This window comes from Ovis canadensis, chromosome 5 (genome assembly GCF_042477335.2).
Source record: "Ovis canadensis isolate MfBH-ARS-UI-01 breed Bighorn chromosome 5, ARS-UI_OviCan_v2, whole genome shotgun sequence".
NCBI classification, from domain to species: domain Eukaryota; kingdom Metazoa; phylum Chordata; class Mammalia; order Artiodactyla; family Bovidae; genus Ovis; species Ovis canadensis.
The window spans coordinates 27,039,808-27,066,037 of NC_091249.1; the positions used below are offsets into that span (position 1 = coordinate 27,039,808).

Genomic DNA, 26,230 nt, shown 5'->3' on the forward strand with positions numbered 1-26,230 from the left:
AGATTGGAACCCAGATATCTACAAGGGCAGTTCCAGGAGCTACTGGGCTCCCCTGAGCTGGGAATGCAGAGCACTGTCTTGTGGGGGCTTCTTCCTTGAAATACTTCTTGCAGGCTGATGCGTGTCAAGACTCACCTTTCTTTTTGTAGATGACATAACCTATACATATAAAACTCTAAAGATGCCACCAGAAAATCATTAGAGCTAATCAATTAATTTAGCAAAGTTGGAAGGAATAAAATTAATATGTGGAAATCCCTTGCATTCTTGTACACTAACATTGAAAAATAAGAGATACTAAGAAAACAATTCCATCACCATCACAACACAAAGAATGAAATACCAAGGAATAAACCTACCTAAGCAGACAAAAGATCTCTGTACAGAAAATTATAAGATACTGATGAAAGAAATCAAAGGTAACACAAAGAGTTGGAGACATGTATCATGTTGTTATTAGAAGAATCCATATTCTGAAAATGACTGTACTATCCAGTGATATCTACAGATTCAGTGCAATACTGATGGCATTTTTCACAGAACTAGAAAAGAAAAATTTTTTTTAATTTGTCTGGAAACACAAAAGACCCCAAACAGCCAAAGCAGTCTTGAGAAAGAGTGGAGGTGGAGCAATCAACCTTCATGACTTCAGACTGTACTACAAAGCTACAGTCATTAAGAGAGTATGGTCCTGGCACAGAAACATAGACCAATGGTAAAAGATATAAAGCCCAAAGGTAAACCCACACACCTGTGGGCACCTTTTCTTGGACAAAGGACGCAATAATATACAATGGAGAAAAGACAGCTTCTTTTAAAAGTGGTACTCGAAAAACTGGACAGCCTCATGTAAAAGAATGAAATTAGAACACTTCCTAACACCATACACAAAAGAAATTTAAAATGGATTAAAGACCTAAATGTAAGACCAGAAACTATAATATTCTTAGAGGAAAATATAGGCAGAACACTCTTTGACATAAATGACAGCATTCTCTCTTTGACCCACCTCCTAGCATAATAGAAATAAAAATAAACAAGTGGGACCTAATTAAATGTTCTAGCACATGAAAGGAAGCTATAAACAAGATGAAAAGACAACCCTCAGAATGGGAGAAAGTAATTGCAGTGAAACAACTGAAAAAGGATTAATCTACAGAATATATAAGCAGCTTAGGCAGATCAAATACCAGAGAAACAACCCAGTCAAAAAATCAGCAGAAGACCTACACAGACATTTCTCTAAAGAAGACATAGAGGTGGCCCCCAAACACATGAAAAGATGCTCCACATCACTCATGAGTGAAATACGGATGAAGTCTACAATGAGGTATCACCTCACGTTGGTCAGAATGCCCATCATTAAAAGATCTATAAACAGTAAATGCTGGAGAAGGTGTGGAGAAAAGCGAACCTTCTTATATTGTTAGTGGGAATGTAAGTTGGTACATCCACTATGAAGAACAGTATGGAGATTTCTTTAAAAACTAGGACTAAAACTAACATGACCCAGCATCCCACTGCTGGGCATATACCATGAGAAAACCATAATTGAAAATGACACATGTACCCCAGTGTTCATTGCAGCACAGTTTGCAGTGGATAGGACAGAGAAGCAAGCTTTATGTTCATTGACAGATGAATGAATAAAGGAGTTGTGGTATATATGTACAACTGAATGTTACTCACCAATACAAGCAATGTCCTCGAGTCAGTTCTGGTGAGTTTGATGAACCTAGAGCTTATTACACAGAGTGAAGTCAAAAAGAGAAAAACAAAGATTGCATACTAATACTTATGTATGTGGTTTAGTTGCTAAGTCATGTCCGACTCTTGTGACCCCATGGACTGTAGCCTGCCCGGCTCTCATCCATAGGATTTTCCACGCAGGAATACTGGAATGGGTTGCCAATTCCTTCTCCAAACACATACATATGGAACCTAAAAAATTATATTTGTGAACCTATTTGCAGGGAAGCCATGGAAATGCAGACCTGGAGAACAGACTTGGGCCGAGGCTGAAAGGGAGGAAGTGGGACAAATTAAGAGAGCGGTATTTGAATCTTCTTATAACATGGGAGACCTGGGTTTGATCCCTGAGTTGGGAAAATCTCCTGGAGAAGGGAAGAACTACCCACTCCAGTATCCTTGCCCAGAGAATTCCAGGGCCAGAAGAGCCTGATGGGTTACAGTCCATGGGGTCCCAACTGAGCAACTTGGTAAATCACTTAGTCAGACACTACTGAGCAACTCACTCACTGACGTATATACAACAGATAGCTAATGGGAAGTTGCTATACAACACGAGGAGCTCAACCTGGTTCTGAGCGGTAGGATGGTGTGTATGTTGGGAGGAAGGTTCAAGAAGGAGGGTACATAGGTATTCTTATGGCTGATTCATGTTGTATGGCAGAAACCAACACAACATTGTAAATCAATTACTCTCCAATTTAAAAAAACATTTTTTAAATAATGTTCACCTTTCCCCACCAGCACTGACTGTCAGTGATGTCTGTCCACTACTGTCCTTGCATGACCCACTGCATTTGATTCACCCTCTGGTATCTGCCTGTGAACAGGGAGTTCCTGTTTTTGTATGACTGAGGCAGCTGTACTTGTGAGACTACTGACCTCTCCAGCAGGCTGCCTACAGAAGTGACCCTGCATGTGGGTATTTTAAAATACTGTTTTGTGGGACTACCCTGGTGGTCCAATTGTTAAGAATCCACCTTGCAATGCAGGAGATTCAGGAGACACAGATCCATTCTCTGGGTAGGAAACAAGCATCTCACATGCAGTGGGGCAACTAAGCTATTGCACCACAAATGGAGAAAAGCCCCTTACAACCTTGAAGTCCCAGTGCATCACACACAAAGAATAATGTTTTATGTGAGATGTTTTGTTCAGTGTACTAAGTCTTGGAAATAACCAGCTAACCAGTTTCTTTATATTCTCTTTTATCATACGCTACATTTCTCCATTTACAATCTGACTTTAGTAGTTTTGTAAAACTAACATTTTCTAAGAATCTGAGTTTGGTTTACTAATTCATTTAAAATACCCATTTTAAATAAACAGCTGAAGGTCAGTTTTCATTCCAATCCCAAAGAAAGAAAATGCCAAAGAATGCTCAAACAACCTCACAATTGCACTCATCTCACATGCTAGGAAAGTAATGCTCAAAATTCTCCAAGCCAGGCTGCAGCGATATGTGAACCATGAACTTCCAGATGTTCAAGCTGGTTTTAGAAAAGGCAGAGGAACCAGAGATCAAATTGCCAACATCCGCTGGATCATGGAAAAAGCAAGAGAGTTCCAGAAACACATACATTTCTGCTTTATTGACTATGCCAAAGCCTTTGACTGTGTGGATCACAATAAACTGGAAAATTCTGAAAGAGATGGGAATACCAGACCACCTGACCTGCCTCTTGAGAAACCTATATGCAGGTCAGGAAGCAACAGTTAGAACTGGACATGGAACAACAGACTGGTTCCAAACAGGAAAAGGAGTACATCAAGGCTGTATATTGTCACCCTGCTTATTTAACTTCTATGCAGAGTACATCATGAGAAACGCTGGGCTGGAAGAAGCACAAGCTGGAATCAAGATTGCCAAGAGAAATATCAATAACCTCAGATATGCAGATGACACCGCCCTTATGGCAGAATGTGAAGAGGAACTAAAAAGCCTCTTGATGAAAGTGCAAGAGGAGAGTGAAAAAGTTGGCTTAAAGCTCACCATTCAGAAAATGGAGATCATGGCATCTGGTCCCATCACTTAATGGGAAATAGATGAGGAAACAGTGGAAACAGTGTCAGACTTTATTTCTTTGGGCTCCAAAATCACTGCAGATGGTGATTGCAGCCATGAAATTAAAAGACACTTACTCCTTGGAAGGAAAGTTATGACCAACCTAGATAGCATATTAAAAAGCAAAGACATTACTTTGCCAACAAAGGTCCATCTAGCCAAAGCTATGGTTTTTCCAGTGGTCATGTATGGATGTGAGAGTTGGACTGTAAAGAAAGCTGAATGCCAAAGAATTGATGCTTTTGAACTGTGGTATTGGAGAAGACTCTTGAGAGTCCCTTGGACTGCAAGGAGATCCAACCAGTTCATCCTAAAGGAGATCAGTCCTGGGTGTTCATTGGAAGGACTGATGCTAAAGCTGAAACTCTGATACTTTGGCCACCTCATGTGAAGAGCTGACTCATTTGAAAAGACCCTGATGCTGGGAGGGATTTGAGGGCAGGAGGAGAAGGGAACGACAGAGGATGAGATGGCTGGATGACATCACCAACTCAATGGACATGAGTTTGGGTAAACTCCGGGAGCTAGTGATGGACAGGGAGGCCTGGCATGCTGCGATTCATGGAAAGAGTCAGACATGACTGAGTGACTGAACTGAACTGAAAGAAACCTCTAGCACTTTAGGGTCTTCTGCACAGATATTTTATACAGCTGAATTTCTAAGAAAGGCACTGCCGATCAACTAGTTTTAAAACTTTTTTCGCCAGATGTATTTCTGGAAGATCCACTAAATACTACTGTTAGTAATTCTCTACTCACAATTTTTCTACTATTTTAAGATGTATATCATGTAAAATTTACTGTTAACTATTGTTGGGTTCAGTTCAATTGCTCAGTCGTGTCCGACTCTTTGTGGCCCTATGAATTGCAGCACGCCAGGCCTCCCTGTCCATCACCAGCTCGCGGAGTTTACACAAACTCATGTCCATCGAGTCGGTGATGCCATCCAGCCATCTCATCCTCTGTCATCCCCTTCTCCTCCTGCCCCTAATCCCTCCCAGCATCAGAGTCTTTTCCAGTGAGTCAGCTCTTCGCATGAGGTGGCTAAAGTATTGGAGTTTCAGCTTTAGCATCAGTCCTTCCAAAGAACACCCAGGACTGATCTTCAGAATAGACTGGTTGGATTTCCTTGCAGTTCAAGGGACTCTCATGAGTCTTCTCCAACACCACAGTTCAAAAACAGCATAAATTCTTTGGCACTCAGCTTTCTTCCAAGTCTTATACCAGTACCTAGAAGATAAAATTTAATAAATGTTTAAAGGCATGAGTCATTCAAACCATTGCTATTATTAGCATCAGAAAGAAACTGGTTCCATCTTTTGTGGGGGAAAAAAAGGACGAAATAGAAAAAAATGAACTTGGGAGCAGAGAAATGTTTCCATTTTTTTCTTTTCTAGTTTTTGAAAATGAAATCCTGAAAGTGAAAGTGAAACAGTCGTGTCCGACTGTTTGCGACCCCGTGGACTGTAGCCTACAAGACTCCTCCATCCATGAAATTTTTCAGGCAAGAGAACTAGAGTGGGTTGCCATTTCTTTCTGCAGGGGAACTTCCCGACCCAGGGTTCGAACCCGTGTCTCCTGCATTGCAAGCAGATGCTTTTATCACCTGAGCCACCAGGGAAGTTTTTCTAGTTTTTGCCAGATACTAAACTTTGGAGAAGGGGATGACAGAGGATGAGATGGCTGGATGGCATCACCAGCTCGATGGACGTGAGTTTGAGTGAACTCTGGGAATTGGTGATGGACAGGGAGGCCTGGCGTGCTGCAATTCATGGGGTCGCAAAGAGTCGGACATGACTGAGTGACTGAACTGAACTGAAACATCACCTACACAAATTGAACATTTGTAACTATCAAAAATTTGTATAATGGCTGCAGTCCATCTGTTAATCTCAGAATGTCTTGTTTTCCATATATCTTTTAATGACATGCAGCTGTTAGGTAATTTTTGTCTGTAAGGGAAAATTCCAAATCTAATAACAGTGTAAAGAAATATAAAAACACTGCAGTCAAGATAGCATCAGGTTCCTCTTTTTCAGCGTTTTTCCATATGACTAACAATAATATTACACTTATTTGGGTACTATTATGGACTGAACTGTGTTCACTCAAAATTTTATGTTGATATCCTTATTCCCAAGGCCTCAGAATGTGCCTGTATTTGGAGAAAGCGCCTTTCAAAAGGTAGTTAATTTTAACATGAGGTCACCAGGGTGAACCTTAATTCAATCACCCTGGTGTTCTTATAAGAAGAGGAAGTCAGAACACCCAGAGGCCAGGGAAACCTGCACGAAGGGAGGACCAGGTTCAGAATCAGCGTGACGGTGGCCATCTGCAATCTAAGTGAAATGGAGCAGGACATTATGGTCTATGTTCCCCCATGTCCTCAACCTACCTTTTGTCTGTGGAACAACTTTAGCCAAAGAATAAGCTTAATCAGAGAAATGAAAAAAATGCAGAAACGAAAACTGTCAAAGGAGGCCAAGTAATAATAGTTAATAGTCATATTAAGCAGAGTCAAGGACATTTAGTTCCTGCTCAAGGGCTGTTATAGATGATATCCTGTGAGGTGTCTTGTAGATACTGAACTGCACATCAGGTGGGAGAAGTTAACTACCTGATGACCAGACTGTAGTCATGATCTGAACTGTCACAGTTCCAAGAACTGCCATCAAGGAAATGGGAACAAACAGATCCTCAACTGAAGATTAACTACTTAAACAAGATGAATCTGATTAGGACACCACATGACCAATTTCAAGGAGACTATCAGAGCTGACTGTACTATATCTGCATGTAGGCCCCTCCCTCTGTCTATAAAAGCTCTTGCCCACAGATTGTCAGTGCAGGGAGTCAGCCTTCTGCTAGGCATCTGCCCTCCCCCTGGCACCCTGCTGGTTGCCAGCATCCAAAGTAAAGCAAACTTTCCTTTCCACCAATCTCACTTGTCTATTGGCTTTTAAGAGGTCAGCTGCTGGACCCCACAAGGAGACAGGCCTCAGAGGAAACCAACTCTGGTGGGACCTTGTTGCTGAACTTCCAGACTCTAAGATTGTTAGAAAATATATTTCTGTTGTGTAAGTCACCCAGTCTAGCATTATTAGGATAAGGCAAGCACCATTTCAAAATCCTCTTGCTACAGCTGTTACTTGAGCCATGTCTCCTGTAATTATTTCAGTGGAAGTTGTGACAAAGTTTTTTGCTCAGCCCCAACTGTTGCTCAGTCATGTCCAACTCTTTGTGACTCCCTGAACCGCAGCACGCCAGGCCTCCCTGTCCATCACCAACTCCCAGAGTCCACCCAAACCCACGTCCATCGAGTCAGTGATGCCATCCAACCATCTCATCCTCTGTCGTCCCCTTCTCCTCCTGCCCTCAATCTTTCCCAGCATCAGGGTCTTTTCAAATGAGTCAGTTCTTTGCATCAGGTGGCCAAAGTAGTGGAGTTTCAGCTTCAAAATCAGTCCTACCAATGAACAACCAGGACTGATCTCCGCACATGCCAAACACCTCGTTTTCTGCCCTGAAACTTCTGATACCAAATTATGGGACATTTGAGGGAATCTGCTCTGTATTCAGAAGTGTGCAACTCAGACATAAAGGGATGCTAATCTCTCTAGGACCATCTCTGGCCCATAGAAAGCATGAGCTGAGGTCTTTCCATCTATTGAGTGGAAAGTTCTGGGACACATATCATGTTGTACCTCAGGAAGGTTTGGTGGGATTTAGTAGTAGTCATCAATAAAAGCAGTCATTATTATTTTGATTCCTTAATTGATTTGGTTTTCCTTCCTCCCCTGCTGCTGCTGCTGCTGCTGCTACTGCTAAGTCGCTTCAGTCATGTCTGACTCTGTGTGACCCCAGAGACAGCAGCCCACCAGGCTCCCCCGTCCCTGGGATTCTCCAGGCAAGAACACTGGAGTGAGTTGCCATTTCCTTCTCCAATGCCTGAAAGTGAAAAGTGAAAGTGAAGTCGCTCAGTCGTGCCCAACTCTTAGTGACCCCATGGACTGCAGCCTTCCAGGCTCCTCCATCCATGGGATTTTCCAGGCAAGAGTACTGGAGTGGGTTACTATTGCCTTCTCCCCTTCCTTCCCTAGTAGATAATCATAGGAGATATATACAACAAATATATACATATTTGTTCTGTTTCTCTGGATAACCCTAATAACAAGGCCCAAGAGAAATGAAAATATGTTTGAATTACATGGCTTTTTCATAGCACCATTATTCATAATATGCACAAAGTGGAAACAATCCAAATATTCATCAATTGATAAGTAAATAAAACAATATATTCATACTATGGAATATCATTCTGAAATACAAAGAAATTATATTTGCTATAACATGTATGAATCTTGAAAAATATACTAAGTGAAAAAATTACTGATGAAAGCTTCATGATCTTATTTACATGAAATGTCTAGAAAAGGCAAATGGATAGAGACAGAAGGTGGAATCATGGCAGCATGGATGTTAAGTGTCTAGGAATATGGGGGTGTAACAACCAAAGGGTACTTTATAATGGAACCAAAATTCCATTATATTTTTACAACTAGGTTTTTTTATTATAAATTTATTTTAATTGGAGGTTAATTACTTAACCAATACAATATTGTAAAGTACAACTAGGAGTTCAGTTCAGTTCAGTTCAGTGCAGTCGCTCAGTTGTGTCTGACTCTGCGACCCCATGAATCGCAGCACGCCAGGCCTCCCTGTCCATCATCATCTCCCGGAGTTCACTCAGACTCATGTCCATTGAGTCCATGATGCCATCCAGCCATCCCATCCTCGGTCGTCCCCTTCTCCTCCTGCCCTCAATCCCTCCCAGCATCAGAGTCTTTTCCAATGAGTCAACTATTTGCATGAGGTGGCCAAAGTACTGGAGTTTCAGCTTCAGCATCATTCCCCCCAAAGTAATCCCAGAGTTGATCTCCTTCAGAATGGACTGGTTGGATCTCCTTGCAGACTCTGGGACTCTCGAGAGTCTTCTCCAACACCACAGTTCAAAAGCATCAATTCTTTGGCGCTCAGCCTTCTTCACAGTCCAACTCTCACATCCATACATTACCACAGGAAAAACCATAGCCTTGACTAGACGGACCTTAGTTGGCAAAAGTAATGTCCCTGCTTTTGAATATGCTATCTAGGTTGGTCATAACTTTCCTTCCAAGGAGTAAGCGTCTTTTAATTTCATGGCTGCAGTCACCGGCTGCAGTCACCATCTGCAGTGATTTTGGAGCCCCCCAAGATAAAGTCTGACACTGTTTCCCCCATCTATTTCCCATAAAGTGATGGGACAGGATGCCATGATCTTCATTTTCTGAATGTTGAGCTTTAAGCCAACTTGTTCACTCTCTTTCACTTTCATCGAGAGGCTTTTTAGCTCCTCTTCACCTTCTGCCATAAGGGTGGTGTCATCTGCATATCTGAGGTTATTGATATTTCTCCCAGCAATCTTGATTCCAGCTTGTGTTTCTTCCAGTCCAGCATTTCTCATGATGTACTCTGCGTATAAGTTAAATAAGCAGGGTGACAGTATACAGCCTAGACGTACACCTTTTCCTATTTGGAACCAGTCTGTTGTTCCATGTCCAGTTCTAACTGTTGCTTCCTGACCTGCATACAGATTTCTCAGGAGGCAGGTTAGGTGGTCTGGTATTGCCATCTCTTTCTAGGTTTTAAAATAACATAAATCTGTTGTTGTCAAGAGTCTGATACAGGTATAAGTAAATATTACTGACACAGAAGAGTCTAAACCCTGAATTAAATATATATAGGAATTTATTGAATAAAGGTGGAATTTCAAATTAGTATGTCAAGGATAATTTATCAGTAACAACTGATCCTCTCTCTGGAGGAAAAACATAATTGTATCCACTACCCTGTGTGTGTGTGGGGGGGGGGGGGGGCGGGGGGCGTGGGAACATAATTGTATCCACTACCCTCTGTGTGTGTGTGTGTGTGTGTTACTCAGCTGTGTCTCTCTGTGACCCCATGGACTGCAACCCACCAGGCTCCTCCGTCCATGGAATTCTCCAGACAAGAATACCGCAGTGGGTTGCCATTTCCTTCTCCAATGCGAATTTTAGTAGTAATTAGTCACTAAGTTGTATCTCACTCTTGCGACCCCACAGACTGTAGCCTGCCAGGTCCCTCTGTCCATGGGATTCTCCAGGCAAGAACAGTGGAGTGGGTTGCCATTTCCTTCACTACTACCCCATAACACATGACAAAACACATTCTTTGAAGATTAAAATGTCAGTAAAAATATAAATTTTAGAAGAAAATTAGAAAATCTGTATGTAACCTAGAGTTGGAAGAGAATTTTTAAGGAAGGCTAGGAGAAAACCCAGAATTTTTTTTTTTAAAGGAGAGTCCTCTGGGTATGTAAAAAGTGAATATCTCATTTGCAACTGATGAAACATTAACATGGCAAAACAATTATCAGTTTAACAGACGCATAAAACACATTTGATAAGGCACATAAGCAATTTTCGTAAATGTGCTAACAAGTAGGATTTCAAAATACCTTTATAAACTCCTGCGGCCACACACTAAAATATACAGAAAACATGATTAAGGAGAAAACAGAACTATTTCTGAATGAGTGAAGTAGGCCTGGTTATCAGAGCTGTTTCTCTTAATACGGGAGGCCCTAGAAGGTATGCTAAGATCGAAAAAAATAACCGAAATACATACTTGAACACAATATATACAACGGTTACAGGAAATTTTCACTACTTAGAATACTCAAAGGAGTCAATAATTTAAGTTTAGCACGGTGTCCTAACTTCATACAAAGAAGGCAAAAAACGTCAAATATGAGATTGATTGAATCGAAGAGATAGACCATATCTCGGATTGGCAGGTTTATCAATATAGGAGACTCTTACTCTAAGGACTCCAGGGAGCTGAGAACAGACAGATATAAAAGCTTTCGAAGACCACCCATTTGGACGCGTCTCCCTTCTGACCCCTAAACCCGGGACTGCGCCTCGACTCGCCTCCCCATCATTTCCGGTCATGGGTCCCGCCCTCCACTCGCAGCTCCGCCCACGAGCCTAGTTTTAGCCTCGGAATCATCCGCTGGGAGTGTTTTTGCTTCCAGCTCCCTCCACTGAATCGACTGCGAGACCCCTCACCCGCAACGTGGGGAGAAACTGCAAGTTTTCTCTGCAATGGCTGAATTTGACTGACAACCCCAATCTCAGAACTCCACCCCCCCAACGGCCGAAGTAGGAAGCGGAAGTGGCGTCACTGTCTGTGTCGGTCTTCATCCGGCGGCTCCGTGCTTCTAGGAGGGAGTGGTTTTGGTCGTCCTGTGTTTCAGCGTATCCTTTGTGAGGCCCGCGTTCAGGAAGGGCTGTGGGATACAAGGAGCGCGTTAAAGGACAGGTTTGGTCCGAGTTTTCGAGAGGTCTCCATGGGCAGACCTCGCCCCTTTCTCTTAACATCCTTCGGGACCTAAGGCCCCGCTTTCATCCAGGTCGCACGGGCGCTAAGGGGAGTTTTCGGGGTGTTGTCGTTCACTGTGCTTCCCTATTCGAAACCCTTTGTGACTTTAGTTCTTGAGATCATGAATATCCACTGTTTGATTCAGGTTACTGAGGCCCCTGCACCTTCTGGTTATCCTGAAGTTAGTGATCCTGCTTGAGTATGAAGATGTTCACTTGAAAATGAAAGAGTTGAGTTTATTCAGTGTTTTACCTGGCGACTGTTGCCCAGGAGTCAGCCTCTGAGATAGCTCTGAGAAATTATTTTGAAGACATGAGGTGTGATGTTAGTATATATGTGATTCGGGAGAAGGATATGGGTAATTTTCCACGAAAAATTAATCCAAAAAAGAGTTGGACCACTTTATTTGAGCCAGATTTGAGGATTCCAACCCTGGAAGAACCTCTCAGAAGGCTCTATATGTGTAACTGAATCTTCTTTGAGTACATCTGAAAGGAACACTTCATTGTATTTCAAGTCATATCCGACTCTTGAGACTCCCATGGACTGTAGCCTGCCAGGATCCTCTGTCCATGGGGTTCTCCAAGCAAAAATACTTGCTTGGAGAGTGGCTACTCATGCCCCTCCCTTCTCCAGAGGATATTCCTGGCTCAGGGATCTGCATTGCAGGCATATACCATGTGAGCCACCAAGGAAGCCCAATATGTACTATAGTATTACTTAAGCATGTAATCTATTTAAAATGAGATTTTTTTTTTAATGCTGCTTTCTTCATTTAAAGTGTCCAAAATTAGCTGCACCCTAAATTTTTATCAGATATACTTCATTAGTGTGCATTTAGGATCTTATTTTCCCAACCAGGGATTGAACGCATGACCCTGCAGTGGAAGTGCAGAGTTTTAATCACTCAACCAGCAGGGAAATCCCTTGATTAGTGTTTAAAGTGAAAGTCGCTCAGTCATGTTGGACTCTTTGCGACCCCATGGACTATATAGTCAATAGAATTCCCCAGGCCAGAATACTGGAGTGGGTAGCCCATTCCCTTCTCCAAGGGATCTTCCCAACCCAGGGATCGAACCCAGGTCTCCAGCATTGCACGCGGATTCTTTATCAGCTGAGCCACCAAGGAAGCCCAGATTAGTGTTTAGACCATATGCAACTTACAATTGAAAGAGCAGATTCAAATACTAAAGTTGTTCAAAATATAAAACAGACTTATAAGGTCCTAGTGAGATAATGGTTGTCAATAAATGGCAGTTGATGATACTGATACTCTTGTTGTAGAGCATACAGTTTTAGTAGCTTTCATATATGTCCTCTGCACAGAAGGAGCTAATTTATCATGCTGATGACTGATAATTAGTATTTGTTGATTTGTGCTTGATACGAAGCTGAGCTCCAGATAACCATATCTTCAGAGGGATGGAGATGGCCCTATCCACTTGCATTCTTAAGCTACCCTGAAATGATCATGATTCAGGAAAGAGTATTTATGCAAATTTCACTATCAGTCATGCAGCATAGCAGCCTATCATATGCCTCATGGTAATTTGTCATTAATGCTTTTTTTTCCCCAGAGGCTCAGCTTTGGATTCTGTTTTTAAAATACAGATTTCTTTGGTGTGGTTCTGAGCAGTTATGCTGCTTGTTTATCTAAGAGGAGCTGAAATGAGCCAGAGAATGCTGTTCTCTAAGACAGCTTCCTAGTATGTATGCATGAGGTAGAGTTGCTGCATAGTCCTATTCGTGTATTTTATTGCCTCGATAAGTAAAAAGTCACATTACTCAGCGTTTATGTTTCCTTGCCTGTGAAATCACCCATTACTCTTTGCCTGGTGGGTAACATGGCACACCGTTTATCTCTCTGGCTCCAGATGGGACAGGACTTCCCTGGTACTTCATGGCCGTAGTGTATATTTGTGAGTTTTTTAGTTTTTGGTTTTGAGTGTGTGTTTATCTCAGAGTTGCAATGTCGATTTTATTTTTTTAACTTTTTCTTAAAGTATCATTTTTTACAGTAGTGTATTGGTTTCAGGTATGCAACATAATGAATGTATTTTGATCAGTTATACTCCATTTAAAGTTATTATAAAATATCACCTACATTCCATGTGCTGTACAGTATATCCTCATAGCTTTTTTATTTTATACATACTAGTTCATACCTCTTAATTCCCTGCTCCAGTCTTACTGGCCCTCCCACTGGTAGCCACTAGTTTGTTCTTTGTATCTCTGAGTCTGTTTTGTTCTATTCGTTTCCTTCATTTTTTAGATTTCACATGTAAGTGATAACATACAGTATTTGTCCTTGTCAGACTTGTTTCACTAAGCATAATAGCCTCCAGGTCTATCAGTGTTGTTGCAAATGGCAAAATTTCATTCTTTTTTATGACTGAATGATATTTTGTTAAACTTCTTTATCCATTCATATGTCGATGGATACTTAGGTTGCTTCTATATCTTGACTTCTGTATGTGTGTAATGTGGCTATGAACATTGGGGTGCATGTATCTTTTCAAATTACTGTTTTTCATTTTCTTTGGATATGTACCCAAAGGAATGTAATTGCTGGATCATATTATAGTTTCCTGAGGAATCTCCATATTGTTTTCCCTACTGGCTACACCAATTTAAATTCACATCAACAAAATACAAGGGTTCCCTTTTCTTCATATCTTCGCCAAATTTGTCATTTGTGGTCTTTTTGATGACAGCCATTCTGACAGGTGTGTGGTAATATCTCATTGTGGTTTTGATTTACATTTGTCTGATGGTGAATGATGTTTAGTATCTTTTCACGTAACTCTTGGCTGTCTGTATATGTTCTTGGGAAAATGTCTTTTCAAGGCTTCCCTTCATTTTTTAATAGAATTTTTTTTTAGTTGTACAGCTGTTTATATATTTTGTATATTAACCTATTATTGGTCATATCATTTGCAGATGTTTTTCTCCCATTCAGTAAATTGTCTTTACATTTTGTTGATGGTTTATTTTGCTGTACGAAAGCTTTTAATTAAATCCTGTTTATTTTTGCTTTTGTTTTCTTTGCTTTTGGAGACAGATCCAAAAGTCATCCAAATTTATTATTTATCCAAATCATAAATTGATTATGATTTATGTCACAGACTGTTCTGCCTGTGTTTTCTTCTAGGAGTTTTATGGCTCTGGTCTTACCTTTAGATCGTTAATCCATTTTGAGTTTTTTTGTACAGTATGAGAAAATGTTCTGGTTTCATTCTTTTACATGAGCTGTCCAGTTTTCTGAGCACCATTTATTGAAGAGACTGTCTTTTCTCCATTGTGTATTCTTGCCTCCATTGTGTATTTTGTCGTAGATTAATTGACTATAAGTGTGTGGGTTTATTTCTGGGCTCTGTATTCTGTTGTTCTATGTGTCTTTTTTTGTATCAGTGCTATACCATTTGATTACTGCGTTGTAGTATTGTCTGAAGTCAAGGAATGTGATATCTACAGCTTTGTTCTTTTTTCTCAAGATTGCCTTGGACATTTAGCGTCTTTTCTGGTTCCATATAAATTTTAGGATTATTTGTTCTAGTTTTTTGAAAACTGTCATGAGTACTTTTCTGGGGATTGCATTAAATCTGTAGTTGCTTTGGGTAATATGGACATTTTAGCCGTATTAATTCTTCGAATCCATGAACATGGGATATCTTTCCACTTCTTTGTAATATCATCTTTGATTTCCTTCAGTGTTTTATTGTTTTTAGAGTATAGTTCTTTTTTGTCAAGTTTTTTCATTCTAAATTAGTAATTTAATTATTTTTAATGCATTTTTAATGGAATTTTTGTCCTTGCTTTTTGTCTCTGATAGTTAATATTGTATAGAAAAGCAACGGATTTCTGTATATTAATCTTGTATACTGCTATATTACTGAATTCATTTATTTTTAGTTTTTTGGTGGAGTCTTTAAGGTATTATATGTGTATATGTACCATGTCATCTGCAAATAGTGACAGTTTGACTTCTTTTCCTATCTGAAAAAGAAAAAGTGAAAGTGTTAGTTGTTCAGTCATGTCTGACTCTTTGCAACCTTGCCTATCTGAAGGCCTTTTATTTCTTTTTCTCATCTGATAGCTGTGGCTAAGACTTCCAATACAAATGGTGAGAGTGGGTATCCTTGTCTTACTTCTGATTTTAGATGAAAAGCTTTCTGTATTCCACTGAGTATGGTGTTAGCTGTGGGCTTGTATAAATGGCCTTTGTTATGTTGAGATATGTTCTCTACATACCAGCTTTGATGAGAGTCTTTATCATGAATAGATACTGACTTTGTAAAATATTTTTCCTGCATTTATTGAAATGATCTTGTGATTTTTATTCATCCTTTTGTTAATGTGGTGTCACATTACTTGATTTTTCAGATGTTGAATCATACTTGAATCCCTGGAGTAAATCCCACTTCATCATTGTGAATGATTTTTTTAATAGATATTTTAATTCAGTTCACTAATACTTTGTTGAGAATTTTTGCATCTATATTCATGAGAGATATTTGCATGTAATTTAATTTTTTATATTACCTTTTTCTGATTTTGGCATCAGGTAATGATGGTCTCATAAAATGAATTTGGGAGTGTTCCCACCTCTTCAGTTTTTCAGAATAGTTTGGTAAGAGTAGTCATTAAAGGGACTTCCCTGGCATGCCAGTGGTTAAGACTCTGCTCTTCCAGTGCAGTGTGTGGGTTCAGTTCCTGGTCAGGGAAATGGGATCCTACATGCTATGTGGCATGGCAAAAAAGAATAAGCGTTAAGCTTTCTTTTTATGTTTGGTAGGATTCCCCTGTGAAACTGTCACCCTGAACTTTTGGTTTTTAAGGGCTTTGATTACTATTTCAGTTTCAGCAGTGGTAATTGATCTGTTTAGATTCTTTATTCCTGATTTAGTTTTGGAAGATTGTGTGACACTGGAAATATTCTAGATTGTCCAATTTGTTGGCATGTAACTGTTCATAGAATTCTTTTTTTTCATAATATTATTTTATGATTATTTGCCTCTCTGATATCAGTTGCAGTTTCTCCTCTCCCATTTTTTTATTACTTTTGTTTGGTACCCTCTTTCCTCTTGTTTCTTGATGAGACAGATTAAAGCCTTATCAACATTATCTATCTTTTCAAAAGACCTGCTCTTGGTTTCACTGATATTTTCTCAGATTATTTCCTGCAATGTTTTTGATTTCTTTCCTTCTGATAACTTTGGGCTTTGGTTGTTCTTCTTCTACTGCCTTTCAGTATTAAATTAGGTTGTTTATTTGAGTTTTTTCTTATTTCTTGAGATACGATATGATAGATAAATATGATAGATATTTACTATCATAGAATTTTCTCTTCTAACTGCTTTTGCTGCATCCATAAATTTGGTGAAGTTTTGTTTCTATTTTCATTTGTCTTGACGTATTTTCCAGTTTCCTCTTTGATTTCATCGTTGACCTATTGGTTTTGTAGTAGCGTGTTGCTTTGTTTCCACATGCTTATTCTTTTCCCATTTTTGTTTCTATAATTGATTTTTAATTTCATACCATTGTAGTCAGAAAAAAAGCCTTAATGTAATTTCTGTCCTTTTAAATTTGTCGAGTTTACATGTTATCTCTCTTGGAGAACATTCTATGTGTACTTGAAAAGAATATTTATTTTACTATTTGGGGATGGAATGTCTTGTAGTTATCTATTAAGTCCAACTAGCCTAAATGTGTCTTTTAGTACCATTGTTTTCTTACTTATTTTCTGTCTTGATGTGTCCACTGATATAGTTGGGCATTAAAATTTCCTATTTTTATTGTGTTGTAGTCAGTGTCTCACTTTATGACTGTAAGTAATTGCTTTATTTATTTAGGTGCTCCTGTATTAAGCCATGTATGTTAACAAATATATCCTCTTGTATTGATGCTTCTATCATTACCAAATGCCTTTCTTTGTCCTTTGAACTTTGTTTTAAAGTCTTCTTTGTCTGCCATGAGTAATGCTACTTCAGATTTTTGTTTGTTTGCATTTGTGTGGAGTATCTTTTTCCATCCTTTCACTTTCAATCTGTGTATGTCTTTAGCTTTACTAATTTGTGGTTACCATGGGGCTCATATGTTGACCTGTAACTAGATCTACTTGTTTTAAACTAATAGTCATTTAACTTCAAGCACATTCTAAATTATTTGCTCCCTTCTTCCACATTTTTTGTTTTCAATGTCGTGTTTTATGTTTATCCCTTAACTGATTATTGTAGTTACAGTTTCTTTTAATCTTCATGCTAGCTTACTTAAACCCTTGGTCTACAGCCTTTACTATATGTTTACCTTTACTAGTGGGATTATCCTTTCCTGTACATTCTTTCTTCTTGTTGTAGCCTTTTTGTTTCTACTTAGAGAAGACCCTTTAACGTTTCTCTTTGGGTTCTTTTATTTTTTTTTTTTTTAATTTTTAGTTTTTTTATTTTTTAAATTTTAAAATCTTTAATTCTTACATGCATTCCCAAACATGAACCCCCCTCCCACCTCCCTCCCCAGAACATCTTTCTGGGTCATCCCCATGCACCAGCCCCAAGCATGCTGCATCCTGCGTCAGACATAGACTGGCGATTCAATTCACATGATAGTATACATGTTAGAATGTCATTCTCCCAAATCATCCCACCCTCTCCCTCTCCCTCTGAGTCCAAAAGTCCGTTATACACATCTGTGTCTCTTTCCCTGTCTTGCATACAGGGTCGTCATTGCCATCTTCCTAAATTCCATATATATGTGTTAGTATACTGTAGGGTTCTTTTAGTATTGATGAACTCTTCTAGTTTTTGCTTGATTGAGAAGTTCTTTATCTCTCCTTCAGTTTTGAATGATAACCGTGTTGGGTAGAGCATCTGAAGTTGTAGGTTTTTCCCTTGCAGCCCCTTAAATGTATTATGTCCTTCTGTTCTGCAAAGCTTCCGCAGAAAACAGCTGATAGCCTTAAAGGTGTCCCTTGTATGTGATTCTTTTTCTCTTGGCTGCCTTTAGAATTTTCTCTTTAGCTTTTGCATTTTATTATCATATATTTTTTGTATGGATCTCTTTGGATTCATCTTGTTAGGGACTCTGTACTTTCTGTGTCCTTCTTCAGATTCAGGAAATTTTCAACCATCATTTCATCAAATACATTTTGACCCTTTCCTCTCTACTCATTCTGGGACCCTTCCAGTGTTGTCCCAGAATCTCCTTAAACTTTTGGGTCTTTGTTTTTGTTTGGTTTTTTTTTTTTTTTTTTTTTTTTTGCCCCACCATGTGGCTTTGAAGATACTTAGTTCCTTGACCAGGAATCAAACCCAGGCCCACAGCAGTAAAAGTGCTCAGTCCCAATCGCTGGACCACCAAGGAATTCCTAAACTGTCCTAATTTTTTTAATTTGTTTTTTCTTCTGATTTTTCTGATTGAGTGATTTCTGTTATTCTATTTTCCAGATCACTTATCCTTTCTATGTCACCCCATCTACTGTTAATCCTTTCTAGTGTGTTTTTCATATCAGTTATTGTATTCTCCACTTCTGACTGGTTCCTTTTTATATTTTCTAGTTATAATTCTCATTGTGTTCTTTCTTTCTTTTCCCGAGTTCAATTAGCATTCTTATTACTACGGCTTTAACATCTTGTTATATTTATCTTCATTGAATTAGTTGTTTGTCAGGGTTTTGTGTGTGTCCTTTCATTTGAAACAAATTCTTTTGTCTTCTCCTTTTGTTTAACTTTCTCTGTCACTATGAAATTAAGTAAAACAGTTGCCTATCCCATCTTTGAAGGTGTGTCGTTTTGTGGGACGACCCTTATGCATTCTTCGTGTACCCCATAGCTTTGATTGGTGGCTGGATCTAAAGTAAGCACAGGAAAACTTCCCTGGTTGTCCAGTGGTGGAGAGACTGTGCTTCCACTGCAGGGGGATGGGTTCAATCCCTGGTCAGGGAGCTAGAACCCAACAACTTGTGTGGCGTGGCCATAAATAAATAACATGTTAAAAAACAAAGTGAGCACATGTTTTGTTTTTCCTCAGGGTGTTTTGGCAGCTGTCACCTTGTTGGGTGATAGTTGGAGATAAAATTGGAGTTGGGCTGGAGATAGAAGGGCTAGAGCCAGAACCCTGTGTGGGCTGGTTCTTTTCCTATGCCCAGTGGCTATCAGTGTCCTGTCAGCAGGGACAGGGGCAGGTCCCAATGTGCTGGAAGCAGAAGCCTTGACTGTTGAGTCTGAGTTGGTTCTGTTCCCTCCAAGTATGCACTCTCTTTTCTCTCAGCAGCTAGAGCAGGAGGTTTGTTGTGTGTCAGACACACACTGAAACTGTCTAAGAAGCCAGTCAAGGATCCAGACAACTTGCGATCCACCACCTCCGCAAGTGCCAGCAGTATGCTCCCTCACCCCATTCAGATGAGGTGTTGGGTCCAAATCTGGTACATGCCCCAAGTGTACACTCTTCCTTGGCAGCAAACACTTTTCCCTAGTTAGAAACTGACCTGAGCTTCAGGCAGGTTCAGCCTGCTTCCTCCACCTTGTTTCTGGGAATAAGCAAGCTGTGCACTCTCATCAGGAGTGGAGTCTTGGATTCTTACAGCCTTCCTGTAAGTCCCACTTGTTTTCAAACCAGCTAAAGGAACTTGTCTTCCTGATGTCAGACCACAGGTTTGCAGTGTCCAATTTGTGGTTCAGACCTCCAGGCTCATGATATTCCTCTTCTGTGTCCCCTTCCTGGTGGACCCCCAACCACTTCCCTCCTTTCCTACCTGACTCCGTGGGGACCTTTTTTACAGACTTGGTTTTGGAAGCATCTTTCTGCTGATGTCCAGTTTGTTTTCAGTGAGACTTGCTCCACACGTGGATGTACTTTTTATTTGTTCCTGAGAGGGATGTGAGCTCAGTGGCCTCCTACTTCACCAACTTTCCTCTCTGAGATTTTCTGAATGTGCAGGGATATTCGGAAATTTTGAACTAAAGTGGAATGATTTCCAGGCAAGGACTGTGGGAATTATGATCAATTCTGGGTGCTCATGCCTTCTTTCTTCTCCTAGGTGTTCTTACTAAGGACTCTTCCTGCCTTCCTGAGGAAAAGATAGAAGCAAACAGGATGGTAACTGAGTGTTTGAGAAATTGTTCTCAGGTAAGAAGAAAGTGTATCCTTGTACAAAATGACCTGCTGCATTTACCAGATGGACACATTTGAGCTACTTAAATAAAGTCTGTCTGAATCCCTGTTGAATTGCCTCACAAAGTGAAAGCTCTCATATTGATTATTAAGAGGGATTGCTCTGAATAATCATAATATTTCAATAATTACCTTCTGATATTGTCTCATGATTGCTACTCCCCATTTTGTTTTGTTTTTGCCTGTTGTTCTGACATGATAAGGAATGATAGTGTGTATTTCTCAGTGAATTTATTTATTCATCAGCTTGTAAAAATATTTGTAATTTGCTTAGAATTGTGTTACTGGTTCCATATTGATCAGAAATGAGTGTAGATAGAAAGAAGACCATTGTGTCATGGGGGAGATGATGAGAGAACTTGAAGCCCTCTATTGATATTGAGTCTTCCTACTCCATTCCCCACTGAACACTGTCGAAGATCTTACTTTACTGAAGCTAGTATGTGTATGATGGTTCAGGATTCAGTGACCTTTGCTGATGTGGCTGTGAACTTCACCCAGGAAGAATGGACTTTACTGAACTGCTTTCAGAGAAAGCTATACAGAGATGTGATGCTGGAGAACTACAAGAACCTGACCACAGCAGGTACAGCCGCCATCATTCCTGTAGCCTCTTAGGAGACAGACATATATGTGCTGTACCGTCTGTGTTCTGAGATGGGTGATGTCAACCTGAACACAATGGAAACTAGTAGACATTTGTCTCTACATGAATGAGTTTTAACCCAGTGTGGTTTCTGTAGCAATATGGTTTTAGAACTAACAGTGTTACTATCATTCTTTTAGAAATGTGCATTCTCAATTGTTCACCTAAGGCATAGTAAATGAAACACTGGAATTTGGGCCCAGTCATCTGTGTTTTAACAAGCACTGGACATGATTTTCATAGACACCAAAATTTGGGAACCACTAGTTTAGTGCCTTCTCCATGAGAATGGATATTTTCTTTTTGCACTTATTTCATTTCCCACTTTAGTAAAAGTCTTAGTGCTTTGTAAATGTACATATAGGTCTGAAAGTGTATTTCAGGAGCCAGAGAGATGATCTGTCTGAGACACAGAAAGAGAAGCTATTCACCTTTATATCTCTTTTGGAATATTATTAATGCCACATTCATTCTAATGACCTGACTAGATACTGGACCTTATTCATGGGAAGATTTGTCTTGTTTGGAGGGCTGTTTCTATCAATAGATCTTTCCTCATGAACAGGATATCAGGTGTTCAAACCCACTCTGATCTCTTGGTTGGAAGAAGAAGAGTTGAGTACTGTGGAGAAAGGAGTCCTCCAAGGTGAGTGATTGTAAAAACTTTGCATGTTAATAAAATTTCAGTGTGTTTTTAGTTTATAAGGAGGCGACTTGTTAAGATGTGCTTTTCTCTCAGAAGGCTGAGGTCGTTGGTTTCTGATGCTCTGTACCTTCCTCAACTTCTCACATGTACTTGTATGTGAGTGCTAAGTCGTTTCACTCATGTCCAAGTCTTTGTGACTCTTTGGATTGTAGTCCACCAGGATCCTCTGTCCATGGGACTCTCCAGGCAAGAATACTGGAGTGCCCTCCTCCAGAGGATCTTCCCGACCAGGGATCGAACCCATGTCTCTTGTGTCTCCTGCATTGCCAGGCCAGTTCTTTACCACTAGCACCATCTGGGAAGCCCCTCATGTACTTACTTTCCATTTAATTAGAATTTCCAATGATCTCAGAAAATAACCTTTTGTTTCTTCTTTAGTTTTAACATTTTGATGTATACTCTTTGTCCAGAACGTTCCCTGATAATACTCTGTCTCTTTCCTTCATATTAATTTTCAAAGACTTGTCTTTTAAATCAAATGCTGAACCCGTGGTGGATTCATGTCAATGTATGGCAAAACCAATACAGTATTGTAAAGTAAAATAAAGTAAAAATAAAAGTTAAAAAATAAATAAATAAAATAAAAACATGTATTTCTGTAAAAATAAATAAATAAATAAATAAAATCAAATGCTGAATTTTAACTACATATACATATATTACTACTTAATTTTTGACATAATCAAACTCCCCAAATCTATCTTGCCTTTTTAAAAGATATGCTTAATGTGGAAAAACATACAACTGAGCCTTATTGTTTTTACTTCTTTTAACATCCACTTCTTTTTGCAAAGTCTTAAATTTGTCATTCTCTTTTAGAGTGGGGAATCCAACTTAAAGCCAAAGACTCAAGAATTGGGCAGAATATTTTTGGGAAAAAAATGTCAACTGGGATAGAAAAGGTAAGGTCACTAAGTTTCAAAAAAATATTTCTTATTTTCCACATAGACAATTTTAGGATTTTTGTAGAATTTGAGCACAAGTGATATTTGAGATCAAAGGCATTCACCCTGGAGATAGCAATGTCTCTCAAAGAATTCTGATTATGACTAGGTTGGGGATATCCTATCCCTAGGTTGATACTGGTTGCTTCAAAATTCCCGCAAGGAATCATTCCCACTTATATAAATTAGACATAGAGTTTTCAAAACAATTCAATGAAGCTGTGTAGAAGCCTTTTTTTCTTTTTTAAGAAACAGGTTTATTTTTTGTCCTTTTTTTTAAAAATTATGAAAGTATGATAACACATTTACAGGAGACTTGGAAAATACAGAACAAAGTTACATATATATATACTACATTTCTACACTATATATACTACAATTATTGTTTCAAGTATAAAAATTAAGGTTTTTAGTAGAGTTGCAATATCAACTCTCAGAAATTAATAGAATGAACAGAGGAAAAGTAGAAGGGTATAGCAGACCTTAAAGACACTATGAACCAATTCAACGTAATTAAGATTTATACAATTTTCACACAACTGCAGGATATAAGTTCTATTCAGGTTCCCATAGGCTATAATCCAGGAGACACTAGAACATATCCAGGGACATAAAACAAGGTGCAGAAATTTCATGCTCTAAGAGTATTGAAATCATAGTGTCTGTTCTCTTGTCACTGTAGGAAATTATGTTAGAAATCAATATCGAGAGATAACTGAAAATAACCCTCATATTTTCAAGTGTAATGTGACATTTACCAAGAGAGATCTTTAACTTAGCCATTGAAAGCCTCAATAAAGTTGAAAGACTGAAAAAACACAGAAGGTGATGGCAGAGAAAAAAGCATTTAAATGAGAAATTATTATCAAGGATACTTTAGAAACCCCATGTATTTGGAAATTAAATGTCCACTTTTAAATGATAAGTGTAGCTAAGAAGCCATAAGAAGGAAAATTAGAAAATATTAGTAACAATAAAAATGAAAAGAAAATTTATCAGAACTTACTGCATGCAGCTGAAGTTGCTCAATGCAACTAAATACAATGTGGAATCTTGAATAACAAATAATGGACACTAACATAAAATTTTGTGAAATTTGAACAAAATCTGTACTTCAATTAATAATATTGTATCATATGTTAATTTTTTTTAGCAACATAGTATTTCTTTATATTCTCAGAATTGGATTAAACGTTTCAAGCCTCATTCAATTTTTTTAAAAAAACAACTAAAATAGTAAGCTTTCTTGGCTTTTACCAGTGATACTAGATGCTAGAATAAATAGACCTATATCAGAGTTTCTGAGTGAATATAAATTAAATCTAGCATTGTATTATACTTAAACATGTAGAACCAAAATGTCATAAATTTTGTAGCTAATCAGAAATTTGTAAGTTTTCTAAAATATATGTTATATACTATTTACGTATATATATGTATACAAAAACTTTTCGTCTACACTTCATAAAGGCTTAAGAAAGAACAACAACAAAAAAACTGGAAAACAAACTAAGTGAAATGGGAGCATTGAAGATGAAAAAGAAAAGGTGAAATTATATAAAAGTAAAAGGTCATCATATAGTTTAGTTATTTTTAAACATGACCGCTCATTAGAATCACATCTGGAGCTTTGGAGGAAAAAACAATACCTGGGCATTTGTATTTTTCAAAAAATTCCAAGATAATTCATAGATAAGTCATCTGGATTTTAAAAAGTGATTACAGGTTTTTCTGTTAAGTGGTAATTTTAGTAATATAGAATTCTATTATTTTCTGTTGACCAATTATGATACAGTGGTGTTAAAATGAATAATAGTTACATAATCACAATAGTAAAGGATGTTTATCAATTTTCACAACCAATAGCCAGACAAAAAATAAAAGATAGTTATTATTGCAAGCTATAATGGACACATGATTAACCTAACAATATAAAAGAATTACATACAATTTAGGTGGTTAAGTAGAGTGATATGGTAAGTGGAAGTGCATATATGTGCATGTTTTCATCCACCCAGCCAATTTGCTTTGGTTGGTACATTTAACCAATTTACAGTTAAGGTAATTATTGATATGTATGATCCTATTTCCATTTTATTAATTGTTTCAGGTTTATTTTTTGTAGGTATTTTCCTTTGCTTGTGTTTCCTGCCTGAAGAAGTTCTTTAGCGTTTGTTGTAAAGCTTGTTTAGTGGTGCTGAATTCTCATTAACTTTTGCTTGTCTAAAACGTTTCTTTGTCAACTCTGAATGAGAGTCCTGCTGGGTAGAATATACTTGGTTATACATTCTTCCCTTTCATCACTTTAAATATTAATATATCATCCCATTCCTTTCTGGCTTATAGAATTTCTTTTGAGAAATCAGGTGATAACATTATAGGAGTTCCCCTGTGTATTATTTGTATATAAAAGCAACGTTTTTTCCTTGTTGCTTTTAATATTTTATTAATATCTTTGTCTTTAATTTTTGTCAGTTTGATTACTATGTGTGTCAGTGTGTTCCTCCGTGGGTTTATCCTGCCTGAGATTCTCTGCACTTCTTGGACTTGGTTGACTATTTCCTTTCCCACATTAGGGAGGTTTTCGGCTATTATGTCTTCAAATGTTTTCTCAGATCCCTCCTTCTGGGACCCCTATCATGTGAATTTTGCTGCATTTAATGTTATCCCAGAAGTCTCTTAGGCTGTCTTCATTTTTTTTTTTTCCCTATATTCTGTTTTGCGCCAGTGATTTCTGTCATTTTGTCTTACAGGTCATTTATCCTATCTAGTTATTCTGCTGTGTCTTCTAGTCTTGTTCATCTCTGTTTGTTCTTTAGTTCTTCTAAGTCTTTGGTAAACATTTCTTGTATTTTCCCCATTCTCTTTCTGAGATCCTGGGCCATCTTCACTATTACTATTCTGAATTCTCTTTGTGGAAGGTTGCATATCTCTAATTCATGTAGTTATTTTCCTAGGGCTTTATCTTGTCCCTTCATCTCAGACATAATCCTTTGCCTTTTCATTTTAAATAACTTACTGTGATGTGGTTTCTTTTCTGACAGCTGAAGAATTGATGTTTTTCTTGTTGCTTTTGTCTGCCTTCTGGTGGATAAGGCTATGAGGCTTGTGTAAGCTTTCTAATGGGAGAGACTGGCAGTTGGAAAAACTGGGTCTTGCTCTGGTAGGCAGGGCCTTGTTCAGTAAAACTTTAATCCAATTGTCAGCTGATGGGTGGGGCTGTACTCCCTCCCTGTTAGTTGTTTGGCCTGAGGCAGCCCAGTCCTAGAGTCTACAGGCTCTATGGTAAGGTTAATGGTTATCTCCAAGAGGGCTTACACCAAGGGGCACCTCCCAGGACTGCTGCTGCCAGTGCCCCCATCTCAAGGTGAGCCACTGGTGCTCCACGCTTCTGATGGAGACCCTCCAACACTAGCAGGTAGGTTTGGTTCAGTCTCCTGTGGGGTCACTGCTCCTTTCTCCTGGGTCCTGGTGCATGCAAGATTTTGTTT

At 38.8% G+C, this 26,230-nt stretch overlaps 1 protein-coding gene across 7 annotated transcripts in view; it reads left to right on the forward strand.

The window, feature by feature from the left end:
• The window catches only part of LOC138440901 (zinc finger protein 569-like), a 71,595-nt gene that overhangs the window by 23,690 nt on the left and 21,675 nt on the right, over positions 1-26,230 (forward strand). For 6 of the 7 annotated variants that reach the window (XM_069590982.1, XM_069590983.1, XM_069590981.1 and 3 more), the window contains exons 7-10: positions 20,310-20,398; positions 20,903-21,029; positions 21,655-21,735; positions 22,615-22,697. In XM_069590982.1, coding sequence (XP_069447083.1) covers positions 20,310-20,398; positions 20,903-21,029; positions 21,655-21,735; positions 22,615-22,697 — 380 coding nt within the window. The remainder of the gene's footprint in view (positions 1-20,309; positions 20,399-20,902; positions 21,030-21,654; positions 21,736-22,614; positions 22,698-26,230) is intronic. The other variant, XM_069590977.1, reaches the window with a different exon arrangement.